The 16,336-nt window shown below is 37.1% G+C and overlaps 1 protein-coding gene across 1 annotated transcript; it reads left to right on the forward strand.

The window, feature by feature from the left end:
• Positions 1-223: 223 nt before the first annotated feature.
• On the forward strand, positions 224-15,321 carry LOC127183491 (apolipoprotein B-100-like). The gene is made up of 26 exons (XM_051139567.1): positions 224-329; positions 582-620; positions 1,129-1,241; positions 1,334-1,479; positions 1,709-1,853; positions 2,356-2,508; positions 3,107-3,231; positions 3,336-3,421; positions 3,610-4,060; positions 4,401-4,518; positions 4,599-4,745; positions 4,866-5,077; positions 5,186-5,414; positions 6,631-6,810; positions 6,914-7,117; positions 7,294-7,458; positions 7,601-7,806; positions 7,974-8,129; positions 8,213-8,343; positions 8,468-8,669; positions 8,747-8,919; positions 9,059-9,234; positions 9,321-9,436; positions 9,522-9,895; positions 9,990-14,407; positions 14,582-15,321. Exons 1-26 carry the CDS (start codon positions 275-277, stop codon positions 15,245-15,247), a joined length of 9,186 nt encoding a protein of 3,061 aa, XP_050995524.1. The 5' UTR covers positions 224-274; the 3' UTR covers positions 15,248-15,321.
• Positions 15,322-16,336: the final 1,015 nt, after the last annotated feature.

The raw sequence follows: 16,336 nt of genomic DNA on the forward strand, positions 1-16,336 counted from the left end.
GTTGCCTAAAAGCAGTGGTTGCTGTTGGCTGATGCAATCAGTGAGTTCCATCAGTTCCACTGCTGACGGGCAAGTCTTGGGTGGTGTTTATGAAACAGCTTTTGCCTTTGGCCTGCCACACTGGCTGATGGAACTTTGGACCTGTCGCAACCTTTGTTTAACCCCGTAAGTGAACTGAATAGATCCGAGTATAAAAGATGCTAGCCAGGCGATCACCGTCAGTCTCCAGTCCGAGGAAGACTCGCTGTAGTCTCAGGGCTTCTTCTGACCTAGCATGGGGAATATGAAGCTCTGCCTATTGGTGCTCCTTGGCACTTATGCTATAGCCCGTGAGTATAAATGTTCCTTTCTAGTATAATGTTCATTAATGTTTCATTAGTGCATTTCATCTACTGAAAATATTTTATTTAGTGTTCTATCATATTATCTATATTTAGCTTGTCATGTGAAAGGTTAAATTCACCTAAAATTAGATTTTTTTTACATTTAATATTTGATTTACCTTTTAATATATTTATCTATTTTTAGTTTTGTTTACATATTTTTTTCTAATCATAATTGCATTATGACTTTCTCACCAGAGCAAGAAACTGAGTCAAATTCTCATCCAGAATGCCACTGTAAGTATTTTTCTTTCTTTATTTCTTATCTTTTGACGACATATAATTTGTATTCGAGGTGTCTAGGACTCACACATGTTGAAGCATCCCTTTAATTTATCTTTATCTTCTACCTATTGGACTGTACCTATTGCTGTTGTCACTTACTTTGAACCCTCAATAAATGACATCACCATTTTAACGTAGCCATTTACTTTTTATCAACAACATGCAGTGATTGAGTCAGGATGTCAGAGTCCAGATTTCTTATTGCTTGTCTTGATTAGATAAAACAATATAATTAAGTTAAAATGTAATGAAAGTTTTAAAGTTTTAAAGTTCTATCAAAAAAATTCCTATACATATATATAAGATATATCCTATAATACAATATATGATATTTTAGTTAAAATATTTTTGAACAACAAGAAATTCATTGAAAAATAAATGTATTGAGAATATTTTGCAGTGTGTGGTTACTCTTTCAAAAATATAATTTTTGTATTAACCTAGTGTTCATCATTTACAGTATCTAAAAGATTTAGGATCTACAAAAAATATACATATCAGTATGAAGCTGAGATCCAGAACAGGGTGACTGGGACCTCCATTCTCACAAATGGTCCCAAAATCTCCTGCAAGGTGCATTTAAAAAATCATATAACAGTTCAGTTTCTCAATATGTCTTTTGTGGTCTTTATTCTTTAGAGTTATTAACACCCTTCCATCCATAGGTTGAAATTGATGTGCCTGTGGCATGCAGCTTTGAGCTCCATACCAGTGAGTGCTCCCTAACTGAGGTGGTCGGAACAGATGCAAATGGGGCGCCCATCTATGCACCTGCTGCTGAGGCCCAAGCCTTTCAAGCAGCCATAGAAAAGTATGTCTCCTATCCTTTTAGAGAAACTGGATCAAATGACAGTGTTAGGTCTGCAAATATTCAAAATGAGCACAGCCAATATTGCTAAAATATACCAACAGCTAATGGAAAATAAAATCTCTGAAAAATACATTGTGAGGCTGGTCTCCAGTTTATAATAAACAGCTTTAAAAATTAATCAGAAACTTTTCAACGAGTGATTCAACAGCTATTCCTTTTCTTTGCACAGGAATGTACTGAAGTTCGTAGTTGAGGGAGAGACAGGTGTGACACTCTATCCTGAGGGAGATGAAACCAACATCCTCAACTTCAAGAGGGGTATCATCTCTGCTCTGATTGTTCCTGTTATGGAGATAGAGGAGAGCAAAGACATGGTACATAAACATGTTTCTTCTTTCTTAAAGCCTTAATTTGTAAAGATATGAATTGTCATTTATTGTATTGTTAACATTGTTGGACATAACAGCATTGCTTAACCACTTAACAACTAAGCAGATAAGATCTGAATCTTCTTATCTGGAATAATAAATTCCAATAAGGGTACAAGTTAATCTTGACCCACGTAGTCAGCAATCTACTGACTGAAAATAAATGGGGATCCTTTACCCCAATCTGCCCCAGACCACCAAATAATTCACTAAAAATTCTGAAAATAGAAAGATATATTTCATAAAAACATACAATACAAAACACCTGCAGTTGTTTTACTTTCACCACATCTACAGTGCACATGTGTGGTGTAACGCAACTAAAGACAAATCTAAATCTAATCTCATCTTCTCCCAGCATGAACTACTTCTGACATGAAGGACAGTACCTATGTACCCCCAGCCACACATTTATTTGCACTGATTTAGATTACCTTATTTAATCTAGGTCACTGTCCATGGAATCTGTGCCACTGATGTCAAGGTCAACGCCAAGGAAGATATTGCCACTGAAGTCACTCTCACTAGGGACCTGTCAGGATGTGATACTTTCAAAACCCAAAGAAGCCACACTAGCCCTCTTGCCATCATCACTGGTTTGGTGAGACTTTTTTTTTTTGTTAAATCATACTGTAGCGTAGCCACATAAGGGGAAGTTTATTTATATGATTGGTTGCCAATAAGAAGTTGTCTATTATTGTCTATTATGTTTATTGCTACCGGTGAGACCGACCTGAACTCTAATATATGTATATAGTGTATATAGTGTACAGTTTGGATGCTGAGAGACATCACATTGCACGTACACTCACACATTTTTGTATTCTACTGATTCTGCTTGCTCCGGCACTTTGTTATCTTTATATGAATAATGCACTTTGTTTGGATAAGGAGGCTGTCTGTGTACGTTCATTCGTTCATTCATACATACACATACAAAAATCTCCCCTTTCAAAGTGTGTAAATTGTTACAGTACCCTCTGCAATCTTGCAGTCATTGTTACTTAGTTTATTTTTATTTTTAAATTCAGTTGAATTAAATTCAGTCTCATTAATCATCATCCTCCATGCAAGTACTGAATGTTTAAATAAACAGGTAATGATTAGGCAGGTAAATGCTAACCAATATTATGACCATTATGAAAAATAATTTTCAAGAAACATATAATGTATTTATATTTATATTTATTTGTCAACAGCAATACCCTCTGTCCAAGCTGATTGGCAGTACCCAGTCCTGCAACTATAAGTTTGACAACCAAAAGAAGCACATGGCCTCTGCCACATGCACAGAGAAGCACATATTCCTTCCTTTCTCTTACCAGTAAGTGACACTGACATCATATCACTTGCTACTTTTTCTAATGATGTGTGTGCATGAATGGACCATCATTATGATTCATTCATATGTTTTTTTTTTCTTTGCAGAAATAAGTATGGCATCTCTTCTGTTGTTAAACAAATCTTAACTCTCGAGGGAATCAGCAAGATTAATGACAGAGTGTTTGATTATCGTGAGTGTTCCCAGTTTCACTACATATATATATAGAGAGAGAGAGAGACAGAGAGATTTGACATCTTTGGAGATTCAATTTGTCTGGTTAAAAATTATAGAACTTTTGGTAATATGCTTATTTCGTTTTTCCCTGGTTGTGACTATGTAGCCTTTCACTCACATATCATCCCTCTCTCCAACATACAGGTTCTACTTACCCCAAACACTTGGCTTTAGAGGAAATGGAGGATAAAGCCTCAGCCCAGAACTCTGAGGCTCTGCTGTCTATCTTCAGGAAGCTGAAATCCATGAACGAAAAACCAGATCGGCAGCTGAGGGCCAGCACTTTCCAGAGTTTGGTGTCTGAACTCCGTGGACTCGAGCATGATGTTTTGCAGCAGACCATTACTCAGATGGCGGAGGAGAATAAGTTCTTAACCTGGCAGGCCTTAATTCAGTGTGGCACCCCAGAGTGTGGCAGTGCCATATTTAGTATTCTGAAGACCTTTGACATTGATGCCATTGAGGTAGACGCTGCTGTCTATGCTCTAGGAATGATGCTCAGACCTACTGGCCTCTTGGTGAAAGACATACTGGAGATTGCGCAAACCAAGAAGAGCAGGCCAATAATGTACTCTCTTAGCAATGTTGTAAGGAGGTACACAAATTATTTTTCATTTCTAGACTGCTTAAGTCCTTTCATTTCCTTGCTCAAAAGATTAGTATAGAACAGCATGAATTTTCAAGATTGTCCAGGCTGTTTCATATCAGTTCAGTGCCATGGTGTCAGATGCAAAACACAGTTGGTGAAGACTGTCACTTGTATGGTCTTTCTAGTGAAGCTGATCCACCAAAGTAATTGTGCTTTGTAAGATATAAGCACACCATAATCCAAAGCACAACGTATGCTGGTGATCAGTTATGATATCTTCATTTAGCTAAAGTGTTTGTCAGTATATCGCTACAGTATGCTGAGCATTTATAATATATCTCTTCAGGCACTTCCAAGCTGAGGGTCAGCTCACCTCTGAGATTCTTGAGGTGTATAACTTCATTACCTCCATCCTTGGTGCTGACTGTGCTGGCGAGAAAGATCTGACATATTTGACCTTAAGGGTGTGTGTTTTAACTTCTATATTTCTGGACATTTTCACATTAGGAAAACAACTTATTTTATTGTAATCTGTCCTGTTTAGGTGATTGGAAACATGGGTGAGGCTATGGAAGCAGCTGATCCTAACATAAAGACCACTCTGCTTAAGTGTATGAGACAGCCTGCAACCACCCTGTCAGTACAGATGTCTGCTATTCAGGCTTTCAGACGAATGTCTGTGACTCCTGATGTAAGAGTTCCAGGATTTGTTCAACAATTTATATTTCTTCAGAATCAAATGTGTCTTGTGTATTAAATTATCCTACCAAGAAAACCAACTTCACACTCCAATCTCTTTTTTCATGTTTAGGTCCGTTCCAACATTCAGAGAGTGGCCCTTTATGCCAAAGGTGCTGTTCAGAAGAGACTGGCTGCATATCTTATCTTGATGAAAAAGCCAGAGGCAAGTGACCTGGAGGTTGTGAGGAAGATCCTTACCCAGGACCAGAATGTGCAAGTCAAGTCCTTTGTGACTTCTCATGTCTACAACATTATTCATTCCAGGGATCCTGAAATGAAAGAGTAGGTTACTTAGTTTGTCAGTTGTCAACTGAATTCCAAACACATCAGCTACTCTCCATCATTTATTTTGGTCTTTATCCTCAAAACTATAACGTTTTTTCTTCTCAGGTTGGGCAAAACAATAGTCAAGCTCATGCAGGATGATGACTTGCTTACCCATTCAAATTACACTCAGCTCTCTCGTAACTATAAGATGGATATATTTATGCCAGGCAGTGATGTCATGGGCTCCAATATGCAGGGAAGCATCATCTTTGATCCTAGCAGCCAGTTGCCCAGGGAGGTTATGCTGGACACAACCCTGAAAGCTTTCGGTTACAACCTTGACTTCATGGAGGTAGGAATGTTCAAGTTTTGCACTTAATTAGTTGAAAAAATCAATTGATGTATGATTCGATATATGACATCAAATGTAGAGCTGGGTAGAGTACTTACAAACTGTAACCTGTTACTGATTCCAAATTACATGAAAAATGATAGTTAGTAATGCAATCCATTACATTAAAGATTTTAGGTAATATGATCAGACTACTTTAAGATTTGGCTACTTTTAGATTACTTTTGACCTTTTTCATTTATTTCTATTTCATTATTATTAACAACATTAAGTGCATTACACATTATATTGCGTCATGGTTTCACAAATTGGGGTTTGGCAAGGAAATATTTTTAAAAGCTGTTAATTAAAATGTTAAATTAAAATAAGTAATTATAAAATCAATCAAAATAAAACATTTATTTAACAAAAATGAAATATTTTGTTTACCCGCAAATCATGCAATCATAACCAATGCCAGAGAATCATGAACATGCAAATGTGATACTTAATTATTAAATATTTATTTTAAAATCTCTGGGGTACTTCAAGTGAATTTTTTAGGTGAATGTATTAGGTTAAAGAAGATGAAAAAAAAATGAAAAAAAAAAGAAAAAAAATGAAAAAAAAAAAGTTTGTTAATTTGTGAATTCATGAATTTGTGCGTTTTAATGTGTTTGAGAGAAGCCTTCTAAAGACATAGAAATACATGGTTAAATAACACTTCTTAAACATGAAATGATTTTTGTAAATCTAGCGGTCAAATGCTGTGTCGCCTCCTGATTAATGACAGGTCTTTTGTGTGAATGTCCACAAAGCTGGAAGACTTTCTGAGTGTATATAAAGAGGTAGACTATTTTAGAAAGAAACATTTAAAAGATGAAAAAGATAAATTAGGGAGAATCAATAAATTATGGATAATGTATTGCTATTGTGTAAATAATATGTAATCATGTAATACATAAAAAGTAACTGTAGTCTAATTATGAGCATTTTAAAATGCAATTTTACCTGTCAAAAAGTATACAAGTACTTGATCTGATTACATAATCCAAATTATATGTAATCAGTTTACCCAGCTCTGAACTTATGATATTACTTATTATTTGTACTTATTTTTTATATATTTTTATTCACTTGTTGCATTTGCATGTGACTTCTAGTATGTATGTATGTACGTACGTACGTATGTATTAATTAATTAATTAATTAATTTATTTATTTTGTGGTCAACAAGTTTGGCATGGAGGGCAAAGGATTTGAACCAACTGTTGAGACTCTCTTTGGAAGCAATGGCTTCTTCCCTGATTCGATTTCCAAGGCAATGTACTGGGTTTGGGACAAAATGCCAAACAAAATCAATGAAGTTCTGCAAGAATGGGTTGAACCCCTGAGAACAGAAAAAACTAAAAATCAGGTATTAATATCCAATGTTTATTTCAAAATATGATTATTTATAGGATTTAATTTTTCATGCATGTATTCAAGGCTAGTTAATATCAGAATCTCCTCTCTGACAGGTTCCTGAGAACATTATAAGGGAAATGGTGCAGAACTTTAACAAGCTTGCAAAGGATTTATACAACCAGGACTCCCCAGACGCTATAGCTTACTTAAGGATCATGGGGAATGAGTTGGGATACATTAAGAGCACCAATGACCTGTCAGCCATTGTTGATAGGATAGCCACATATATTCAAGCCCTCAAGTACTCACCTGCCTGGGTATGTATATACAATATGCTGCATTTTACATGTATAAAATATATCTATATTAGCTCTCTGATATATCGGACAACACTAGGTTAATTTATATGGTATTTTCAAGATTTGCAATCTGAAGAGAGGATTTGTTTTGAGGCACTTAAATGCAAAAATTGTACATGTTCCTGTTTCAATAGATTACAAAGGCCTTGATGTCTGGAGAACAGAGCATCTTTGCTCACTACATCTTTATGGATAATGAGTTCTCCCTTCCAACTAGCTCTGGATTTCCTCTTAAATTGGCTTTGTCTGGGACTTTCGCACCCGGTGTTGAGGGTGGTCTGCGTATGGGGCCTGGCAGGGTATTGAATATTTTCCTTAATTGCTTTTTGTTTAATATCCAGATGGCTTATGTAGTAAATTGTATAGCACATTATTTTAATTTAATCTTTTTTATTGTCATGATTTTTAGCATTACTAATGTATCCCAACTTCTATTCACAGGGGGAACTGTCTTTTTCACCCTCCATGGCAGTAGAATTTGTTACCCGTATGGGAGTCCACATCCCCAAATTTGTTGTCTCTGCTGTGGAAATGCACACTAATATGTTCCATGAGAGCTCTTTCAATGCCAGGATCACTAGGGACGATGGCCAAATAAAGCTGTCTATCCTGCCACCCAAGAGCACTACCGAACTCTTCAGAGTCAGGTAGGTTTTGTGCTACATGTCTGAAATTGTCTATTTTAAATGTATACTCTTTGTAAAATTAAAGAAAACTTACAGAAAGAAATTGCATCAGCTTTCAACAAATCTGGTCCAGTCAGCTTTATAATTGAGACATAATGGGAAACCTTTCATAATTTTTTCACAAACAGCAACAAGCTAGTGATGGTGGCCAAAACCCTGGTCACACCTGAGACGGGTGACAGAACTGGCATAGTGAACTGCAGCCCCTTTATTTCTGGAATCAATTACTGCACCACCATACTTAACTCTAGAGCTGAGGGAAATCCTCTCAATGGAGAGTCAAGGTAATAATCAAACTCAAACTAAAATACAAAACACACTAAATAATTTTTCTATGTGTTATACTAAAATCATTATGTGCCCACAGTTTTGTTTTGAGTATTCAACCTACCGGTGACATCTCTGAGTACACTGCAGCCTTCAACTATGAACTCTTAAACGAGGGCAAGGAAGGCCGACAGAAGGTTGATTCTCTGAAAATGATTTTGAGAGCAGAAGGCATGTATACTTTACAAAAGTGAATTTAAAATCATGAACACACTTTTATAATATAACTACATTCCTACAGTGTTTGGTTTTGTGGGATTTAGAGATAACTTTTTCCCTCTTTTTATACCATAAGGTGCTAAGGCCACAGAGGCAACTGCCACTATGAAGTACAATAGGAACAAGAATATTTTCACGACCAGCATTGAGATTCCTGACTATGATATTGAGGCTGGGATCAAAATTGGTGTCACTGACAGCCTTGCTAAGGGAAAGAAGATCACTATTGATATCTCCAACAAAAACATTAACCAGTTTTCTCTCATTGGTCGTGTAAAGTAAGTAAATAAGTTTCTGAAACACTTGCTAATAGGCAAGCTCATTTCATCTAAAGACATGTTTCTTCTAATAACAGGCTTGTGGCCATGAAAGATGGTTTGCTGGAAACTCAGTTGATTGTGCCTTCACTTAACACTGAGGCCACTCTTACTGCCACAGTGAACTGTGCTGACGATTTGACTCTGGAACTCATGAGTAACATCAAGCTCCCAGAGACCAACTCTGTGCAAAAGATTACCTTACAATATGGTATTGATACTTTTCCTGTCACTGTTTGCACACTCTTCATTTTAAAATATTCATTTATTTAAAGTCAGTCTTAAAAAAGTAAATAATTATTTTTGGCCTTATGTCAAATATAACAATTAATAATTTGCTTTTAAAACAGCTAAAGATGAGGTGAAGATTGAGATGAAGTCTGACATAGACTCTGAGATCCAGAAGCTGATGCCTAATGCAACACCACTTCAGAGTCGCCTATATCAGGCCTTTGATGACATAATGGAACATAGGGTTGTCAAGACTGACATGAAACTTCGTCACATTTATGCAAAACTCTGGGAGGTATGATTGAATAAAATGTAAAATAGTTTATATTATAGACATGAAAAATATTTGGACCATAATCAGTATGTTTATTGATATTATAGGCTTATCTCATTTGGATGGACAGGATTGCTTCTGATGTGCCCTATCTTCAGACACTAAGAGAGAGAATTCCAGAGCTGGTTATTCCATCTATGCCCGAGAGGATGTTTATGAACATGTAAGATTAATATTTTAAATCTACATAATCCAATTACAAATGTGCTCATCCATTCAACTCCAAATTAATGTTATTCTATTTGCAGAGAGAGCATGCTCAAATACAAGTTCAACAAAGATCGTGTTACTTTCACTATTCCTTTGCCTCTTGGTGGAAAGACATCTGAGGACCTAAGAATCCCTCCCACTGTGGCCACCCCAGACCTAGCTATGCCACAAATTGGTGTAATGCTGTCCTCTAAACAGTTCAGTATACCAACATTTTCCATTCCCTCTAGCTATGACCTCTCAATGCCTCTTTTAGGAATGGTAGAGGTATCAGCAAAAGTGAACACTAACTTTTATGATATAGAGGCAGTTTTCTCTGGTGGCAACAACACTGTCAACGAGCCCAGCTACATTACAAGCTACAAAGTTGTTGCTAACAGTCCTGTGGAACTTCTTGCTTTTACTGTGGAAGGTAAACATATGCATTAGTTTTATTAATTGATATGGGCCTTGGGTGGGATTTTTTTTTTATTTCTAGAATTAATGACCATATTTGTTACATGCAGGATCTGCACAAATTGCTGACATTACAGAGGACATTGCGAAGTTCGACATCAGTTCTTCCCTGAAACATAAGCTCGTAGATGCACGCTTCAGTCTAATGGAAACAGCCAAAATCACAGATGCAGTGAAAACAACAGGAAATTGCAAGATTGAGGCTTTTAGCCCTCTGGGTGTGCAGATGTCACTGGTATACACAACGCAGTCTTCAGTTGATTCTGAAATCACAGGGGATGGCAGATTAGATGGATCACTAAAAGTAGGATCAATAACTGCTAGAACTACTGCCACACAAACCTTTGTACTTCAACCCAAAACCAGAGAGGCAAGAGCTGAATCCACTTTCAGGTTAAACTGTCCCATTTCCCAAATCTTAAACAAAATGCAAGCTACAGCAGCCAATGGAGAACTTTCATTTGAATTCAACACAGACATAGAGAATGACCCATTCCACCATACCACCAAGTTGAACGCTGAAATTAAGGAGGCTAAGTTTACCATTAAGTCTGATTGTGTCACCAGAGCTTATAAAACCAAGCTTCAAAACCAGGTAGATTTCTCTGCAACCATGAAGGAGGTCACTATCAGGATTGAGTCCCAGGCTGATGACGACACAAATCGAGCTTTCTCTCAGCTTACTGGGTCCCTAAACACCCAGGGACTGGAGCTCAATAATGATGCCACAATAAACTTTGCTGCCAATCATGTCTCTACCAAAGGCACACTATCATTCACCAAAGATGGCCTGACTACTAGCTGTACCACCAGTACTCAGATCAGCTCTATGACCTTTGAAAACATTTTCCATGGTGGAATTACAACTACAGGTGGTACAGTGTCTGTCTCCAGTAAGGGAATAGTCAATGAGAACAGTGCTGAACTCAAAGTTGAAGGAAGACTTGCAAGTTCAGAGGTATACCTAAACAGTATGTACAAGGGTGACATTTTCAGTGCCAACACAAGAAATATGATCACTTTCAAGCTGAATGAAGATGGTCTGAACCTCTCCAACAACGTGATTGCATCACTTCAAGAGATTAAAATAGAAAACACAGACTCACTGATACTTACCCTCAAATCTCTGGATATCCACTCTAAATATGACAGCTTTCTGAATGAGAACAACTTCTACAAGCACAACATTGCAGTGGACATACATGACTTTACAGCATCTTTAAATGCCAAAAATGATCTTAAAGTCATTGGTATCCACTTTAGCAACGAGGCCCAGATGAAGGCAGAGCCCTACAAGATGGAAGTTACTGGAACTCTGAAGGGGATATTGGTTGAAGAGGAACTGAGACATACATATGAGATCATGTATGTTGACCAGACAGCCACTGCAAAGTGCAGCACCACTGCAAAACTCCTGGGCAGCCAAATGACTCAGAGCTCTGAGTTTGAGATTGTTGGGTTTTCCACAAAGTTCAGCAATGAGGTGCGCTTCAACTCTCCCTCTCTCCAACTGGAAAGCAACATCCTAACTAAAGCAGAACCTTTCAGTATGAATGTTGAGAGCTCCTTCAACTCTGATGGAGCACTTAACCTGTATGGAAAACACAGTGGCCAGGTAAAAAGCATGCTGCTCCTTCAAGCTGAACCCAAGTTTTACTCATACAAGCATGAATGGAAGGCCTCAACCTCTCACCAGCTGAATGGAAACTCCATTGAAACTAACTTCCAGCATAAAATAACCAGTGCTATCACCCCTCAGCAGCAAACATTTTACATCGATATGGAGTCTACACTGAATGACCATGCTTTTGACCACTCCCTGGAAATCTTTAACACTCCAAACGACATGGGTATTGCACTGAAAGGCACTGTGTCCACCAACCTTTTGAACAAAGGCAATGACAATAAAGAATTTGGCATTACAAGTGCTCTGAAATATGAGAAGAACAGCAATAGTCATTTTATTTCCCTTCCTTTCATTGATAAGCTGCCTGTTCTCATAGAGAAGGTCAAGATTGCAATGCTCAACCTGAGAGATTGTAGCACTAATCTGCTGAATGGGATTAATACTAAATATGACATTATAGCCACTTTTAAAAGCAAAGGAAATGAACTTTCACATGTAATTGAAAATTTTGATGTGGACATGTTCTTAAATGATGTGAGACTTTTTGCCTCCGACATGACAACTGTAGCAATGGAAATTGGCAAAAAACTACAACCCATCAGGGACTTGATTGACAGTGTGGGCCAAAAAACTGGCAGTATCACCAAGATAAATGAAATTGTCAACAAAATTGATGAGGTTTTAACAGAATATGAGATTGAAGCAATGGTTGAGAAAATCATTGATGATGCTGTGGATGTAATGAAAAAATATGAGTTAAGGAAAACTATGCAGTCAGTTGCAAGTTACCTAATCTCTCTCGACATAAAACCAGTATTTGATAGAATCTTTGACGAAATTAATGAGCTGACAAAACTATTAAATACCAAAGTCAGTGAAATGATGATTTATGATTTTGACACTTTGGCTGATGAAGTAAAGCAGATGGTCACTGACCTCATCAGGGTACCCTGCTTTGGAATGTTGCATGGAGAGATTGAAATCAAATCTTCAGAGCACACTCTGAAAACCAATGCTAAACTTAATAACTCAACAGACAAGTTCACAGCTAACCTGAATTCTCAGTTGCAGACTCCTATTGATTACTTGGCATACACCTTTGATGCCACTGCTCACCTTAGCATCCCCAGAATGAAAGAGCTGTCTCTGACTGAGACAGTGAAAGCAAATCACATGGCTTTCTCTTTTGATCATGAGGGATTAATGTCCATCAATGGCCCCATTGCCCAGGTATCTTCCAAGACTACAGCTAAGGCAGCCACAAAACCATACAGTGCTGACTTAGTGAACAATGCAGTTCTGAGCACAGAGAATGGCTTCTCAGGTACTTTGGAGACTTCCTACATTCACAGTGTGAACATGCCAGTGGCCAACATTTTCAGTGAAGTCACAATGACCCATAAAGGTACTGCTCAGCTGGAATCTGGCATAATCACTCTCACCCTTGGAAATAATGGCAAAGGAAAATTGTCTATCTTTGATTATTCTGACGAAGGAACCCACAAGAGTAACTTCAAGATTCTGATGAATGTGGAGTCCATGAAACTGACTTTTGATGGTAACACTGACAGTGGTCTTCTCCAGATGAAGCAGAAAGTTGATGTTGAAACTAGAGGTTTGACTCAGATCAAATTTAATGTGCATGCAGAGACAGAAACTCCTTTCATCAAGAGAAGCATTGCAGCAATGAAAGGGCAGATTCGTTTGAAGGAACCCATGGTTGAGCTGAGTGGGTCTCATGATGCTGAACTTATTGGAAAAGTTGAAGGCACCATTACCAACTCAGTTAACTTCAAGGCTGTGCCTTTTGAAATGATCTTTGACACCAAGAACAAGAAAAACATAAAAGTAATATTTTCCTTTAGGGAAATTAGGTTGTCCAGTAAAGTTGATTTGCAGAATGATATGGCATTAACTCTGAATCCATCTATGCAGCAGGCCAGCTGGAACAGTCTTGCTAGGTTCAATCAATACAAGTATTCTCATTATTTTAGTATGACTAATAGTGAGGAGGAAATTCAGTTCTCTACATCAGTCAAAGGTGAGGCTGACTTTAGTGTGCTGACCTTGCCATTTAACATTCCTAAATTGACTGTCCCATTCATTAACAAAGAAACACCATATGTAGAGAAACTTTCTTTATGGGATGACACAGGCCTTAAAACAATCTTGATCACACCTCAGCAGACCTTTGATATGGATGCAAAGCTTAAGTATGTGAAGAACCCTGAGATGTTCAACATGCAACCAGTCCTCAATTCTATCATTAGTAAAATTAAAATACCCATTTTAGCAAATGCCAAAACCACATCTGATACATATGATTGTCCTTATTTTGCCAAGATCACTCTTCCTAGTATTACGGAATCAGTTATGATCCCTGTCATGGGAGACCTGACCTATGACTTCTCTGTGAAAACAGCTATGATTGTTATGAATACCACGGCTGAGATCCTTAATAAGGATGAAATTGCTGCCCAGTTTGAAACTCAGTTTAGCTCTGAATTTGGTGTATTAAATGGCAAAACCAGTGGCTCTGCCACCTTCAACATGAATTCAGGGATGAAATTGTTTACCAATCTAGTTATGGAGCATATATATTTTGAGAACAACTATAATGGAGTTCTTGAGACAAACACAGAAGCCTCAAAGGCTGTAATTTCAAATGCTGCCAAAGTAAATCTGCCAGATGTGAAATTTATGCTTTACCACAAATTAACTGGAAATACAGAAGAAGGTCTTACTGTCTCTGTATCTTCCCCATCTGCTGGACTCCTTGGTCTTCAGTTGCACAGCAAGAGCTTATCCCACCATGCAGGAAGACTTTTTGGTGCAAACCCAGTAAGATTTTTTTTAAATAATTTTAAAATATAACATTATATATTTAGTGTATCTAACATATCAGTTAATTAATTATATATTTAGTCTATCTTACATATCAATTAGTATGCTAATACTTTGAACATTCAATATACAAGTGGACATGATAATGACATTTTCTATTTTTTATTGCAGTCTGAGGAAGACATAGACATTCTGAAGGTTGACATTGCAATAAAGAACTCAAACAGACTAAGCTTTGAGACACAGTGGAACAAGGAGCTCCCTGGTCAAATTTTTTTGTGGCTGAGGAAGAAAGTTGCTTCATTTAAGGATTTGAAAGATACAGTAACGCATTACGTCACTGCACTTTATGATGACATCAGCAAGAAGTATGAGAAGCTGGAAAGTACCATTGATCACTGTCTGAAAGAACTATCTGAAATACTGAAATTATGTGTGGAGAAAGCGGAGGAGCTCATCAACTCATCCTGTATCAGTAAAGTTTTCTCTGATGCTGTCAACTCCAACATCCTGAATGAAATAGCTGAACAAGCCGAGAAGACCAGGAAAATTATTGAAGACTACTATAAAACTACCACAACCAAGGCCCAGGACATTTTTGCTGAAATGACCCTTGATCAGCTGATTGAAGACATCCAGACTTGGGTTGAATCTAATATGACCCGTCTGGAAGTTCTTATAAACCAAATTATTGAAACCCTCAAGGATGCCAAGAATATTCAGTCCTATGTGAGATTGAATGACACAGAAATGAACATTGACATTCCTATTCCATTCATATGGGATTTCTTCAGTAGAATGATTTCACATCCTTGTCTCAAGACACTAAATAGCTAAACTTTGCCAAGAGAAATGATCAAGATTGCTTTATTGTGAAAAGTGTTATGCCCATAAAATATTTGCCCAAGCTGCTTCGGTTCCCTTGTTTTGTTTTGTAAGTAACTAATTTAGAATAGTGTTCTTAAAGAAAATAGCTAAATGTCATGATATATCTTATTATTGTATTTAATAAACATTGACAGTAAAGTATCAATAAATAAATAAATACAAACTGCATATGGTGCTATTTGTTGTATATAATCAGCTATAGATCTCTGCCTATCCTTTAGACACTTGCATTACATTTTTCTATGTAGTTATTTTCTTTATTAAATCTTTGACATTTTATATGCATCAAATCTGATAAAGAAATAATAGAAATACTACTAATAAAATATAAATTAAGTGATCAGTTTAAGAAATCAAGTAAAAACAGATGTATGTTTACAGTTTACTGGTTTGATTTAGCAATGACATAGCAAAAACAGTAAATTTTAACATTGCAGATAAAATATCTAAACTAACAATACAGAAATAAACTTTTGTCTCTGAGTATCTTTATACCCTTACTCTTCTCTTAAGAGCCAACTGTAATGTTGAGGTAAACTAATCCACATAGTACAGCAGGATCCAATTACATTTATTTAAAAAACAAAAAAAACAAAAACAATAATAATAAAAGAAAATGCAAGAGACACAGAAGATGAATTTAGCATGCAGAAAAAACATCCATGTAAGGACAAGACCTGACACTACATGCTAAAAGAGCAAAAAGGCATTAAAAACTCAAGATAAGAAGACACAGGTTAGACCGATCGGGTGTTAAAATACAAAGGGGAACAAAAAAAAAGCTGAAGCCAAAGGGGTGAAAGGTTAAGTGCAGCGGAATGCTGTGGGGGTGCTGGCTTGAAATGCGATGAAGAAGAAACAATTAATTCAGGATGGGAGGCATCTTATCAGCCAGTCCTCCGTGTCCGAATTCTTGGAGTCCTTGGAGGAGGCAGACCCAGCCTTAGCAATGTCCCGTTAGAGTGTAATGCATATATGTGGACCGCACCTGCAGTTTCAGAAGCTCTGAGCAGCTCTTTGTCTTCTACGGAGGACAGC

Source organism: Labeo rohita, chromosome 20 (genome assembly GCF_022985175.1).
Source record: "Labeo rohita strain BAU-BD-2019 chromosome 20, IGBB_LRoh.1.0, whole genome shotgun sequence".
Lineage (NCBI taxonomy): Eukaryota > Metazoa > Chordata > Actinopteri > Cypriniformes > Cyprinidae > Labeo > Labeo rohita.

What these genes read in the sequence shown, in the direction of transcription:
- LOC127183491 (XM_051139567.1), top strand. Translation starts at nt 275, where the DNA reads ATGGGGAATATGAAGCTCTGCCTATTGGTGCTCCTTGGCACTTATGCT. An exon ending in GTCCCAAAATCTCCTGCAAG is followed by an intron (nt 1,242 to 1,333) that starts GTGCATTTAAAA and finishes TTCCATCCATAG; the next exon opens with GTTGAAATTGATGTGCCTGT. An exon ending in TGACATATTTGACCTTAAGG is followed by an intron (nt 4,519 to 4,598) that starts GTGTGTGTTTTA and finishes TGTCCTGTTTAG; the next exon opens with GTGATTGGAAACATGGGTGA.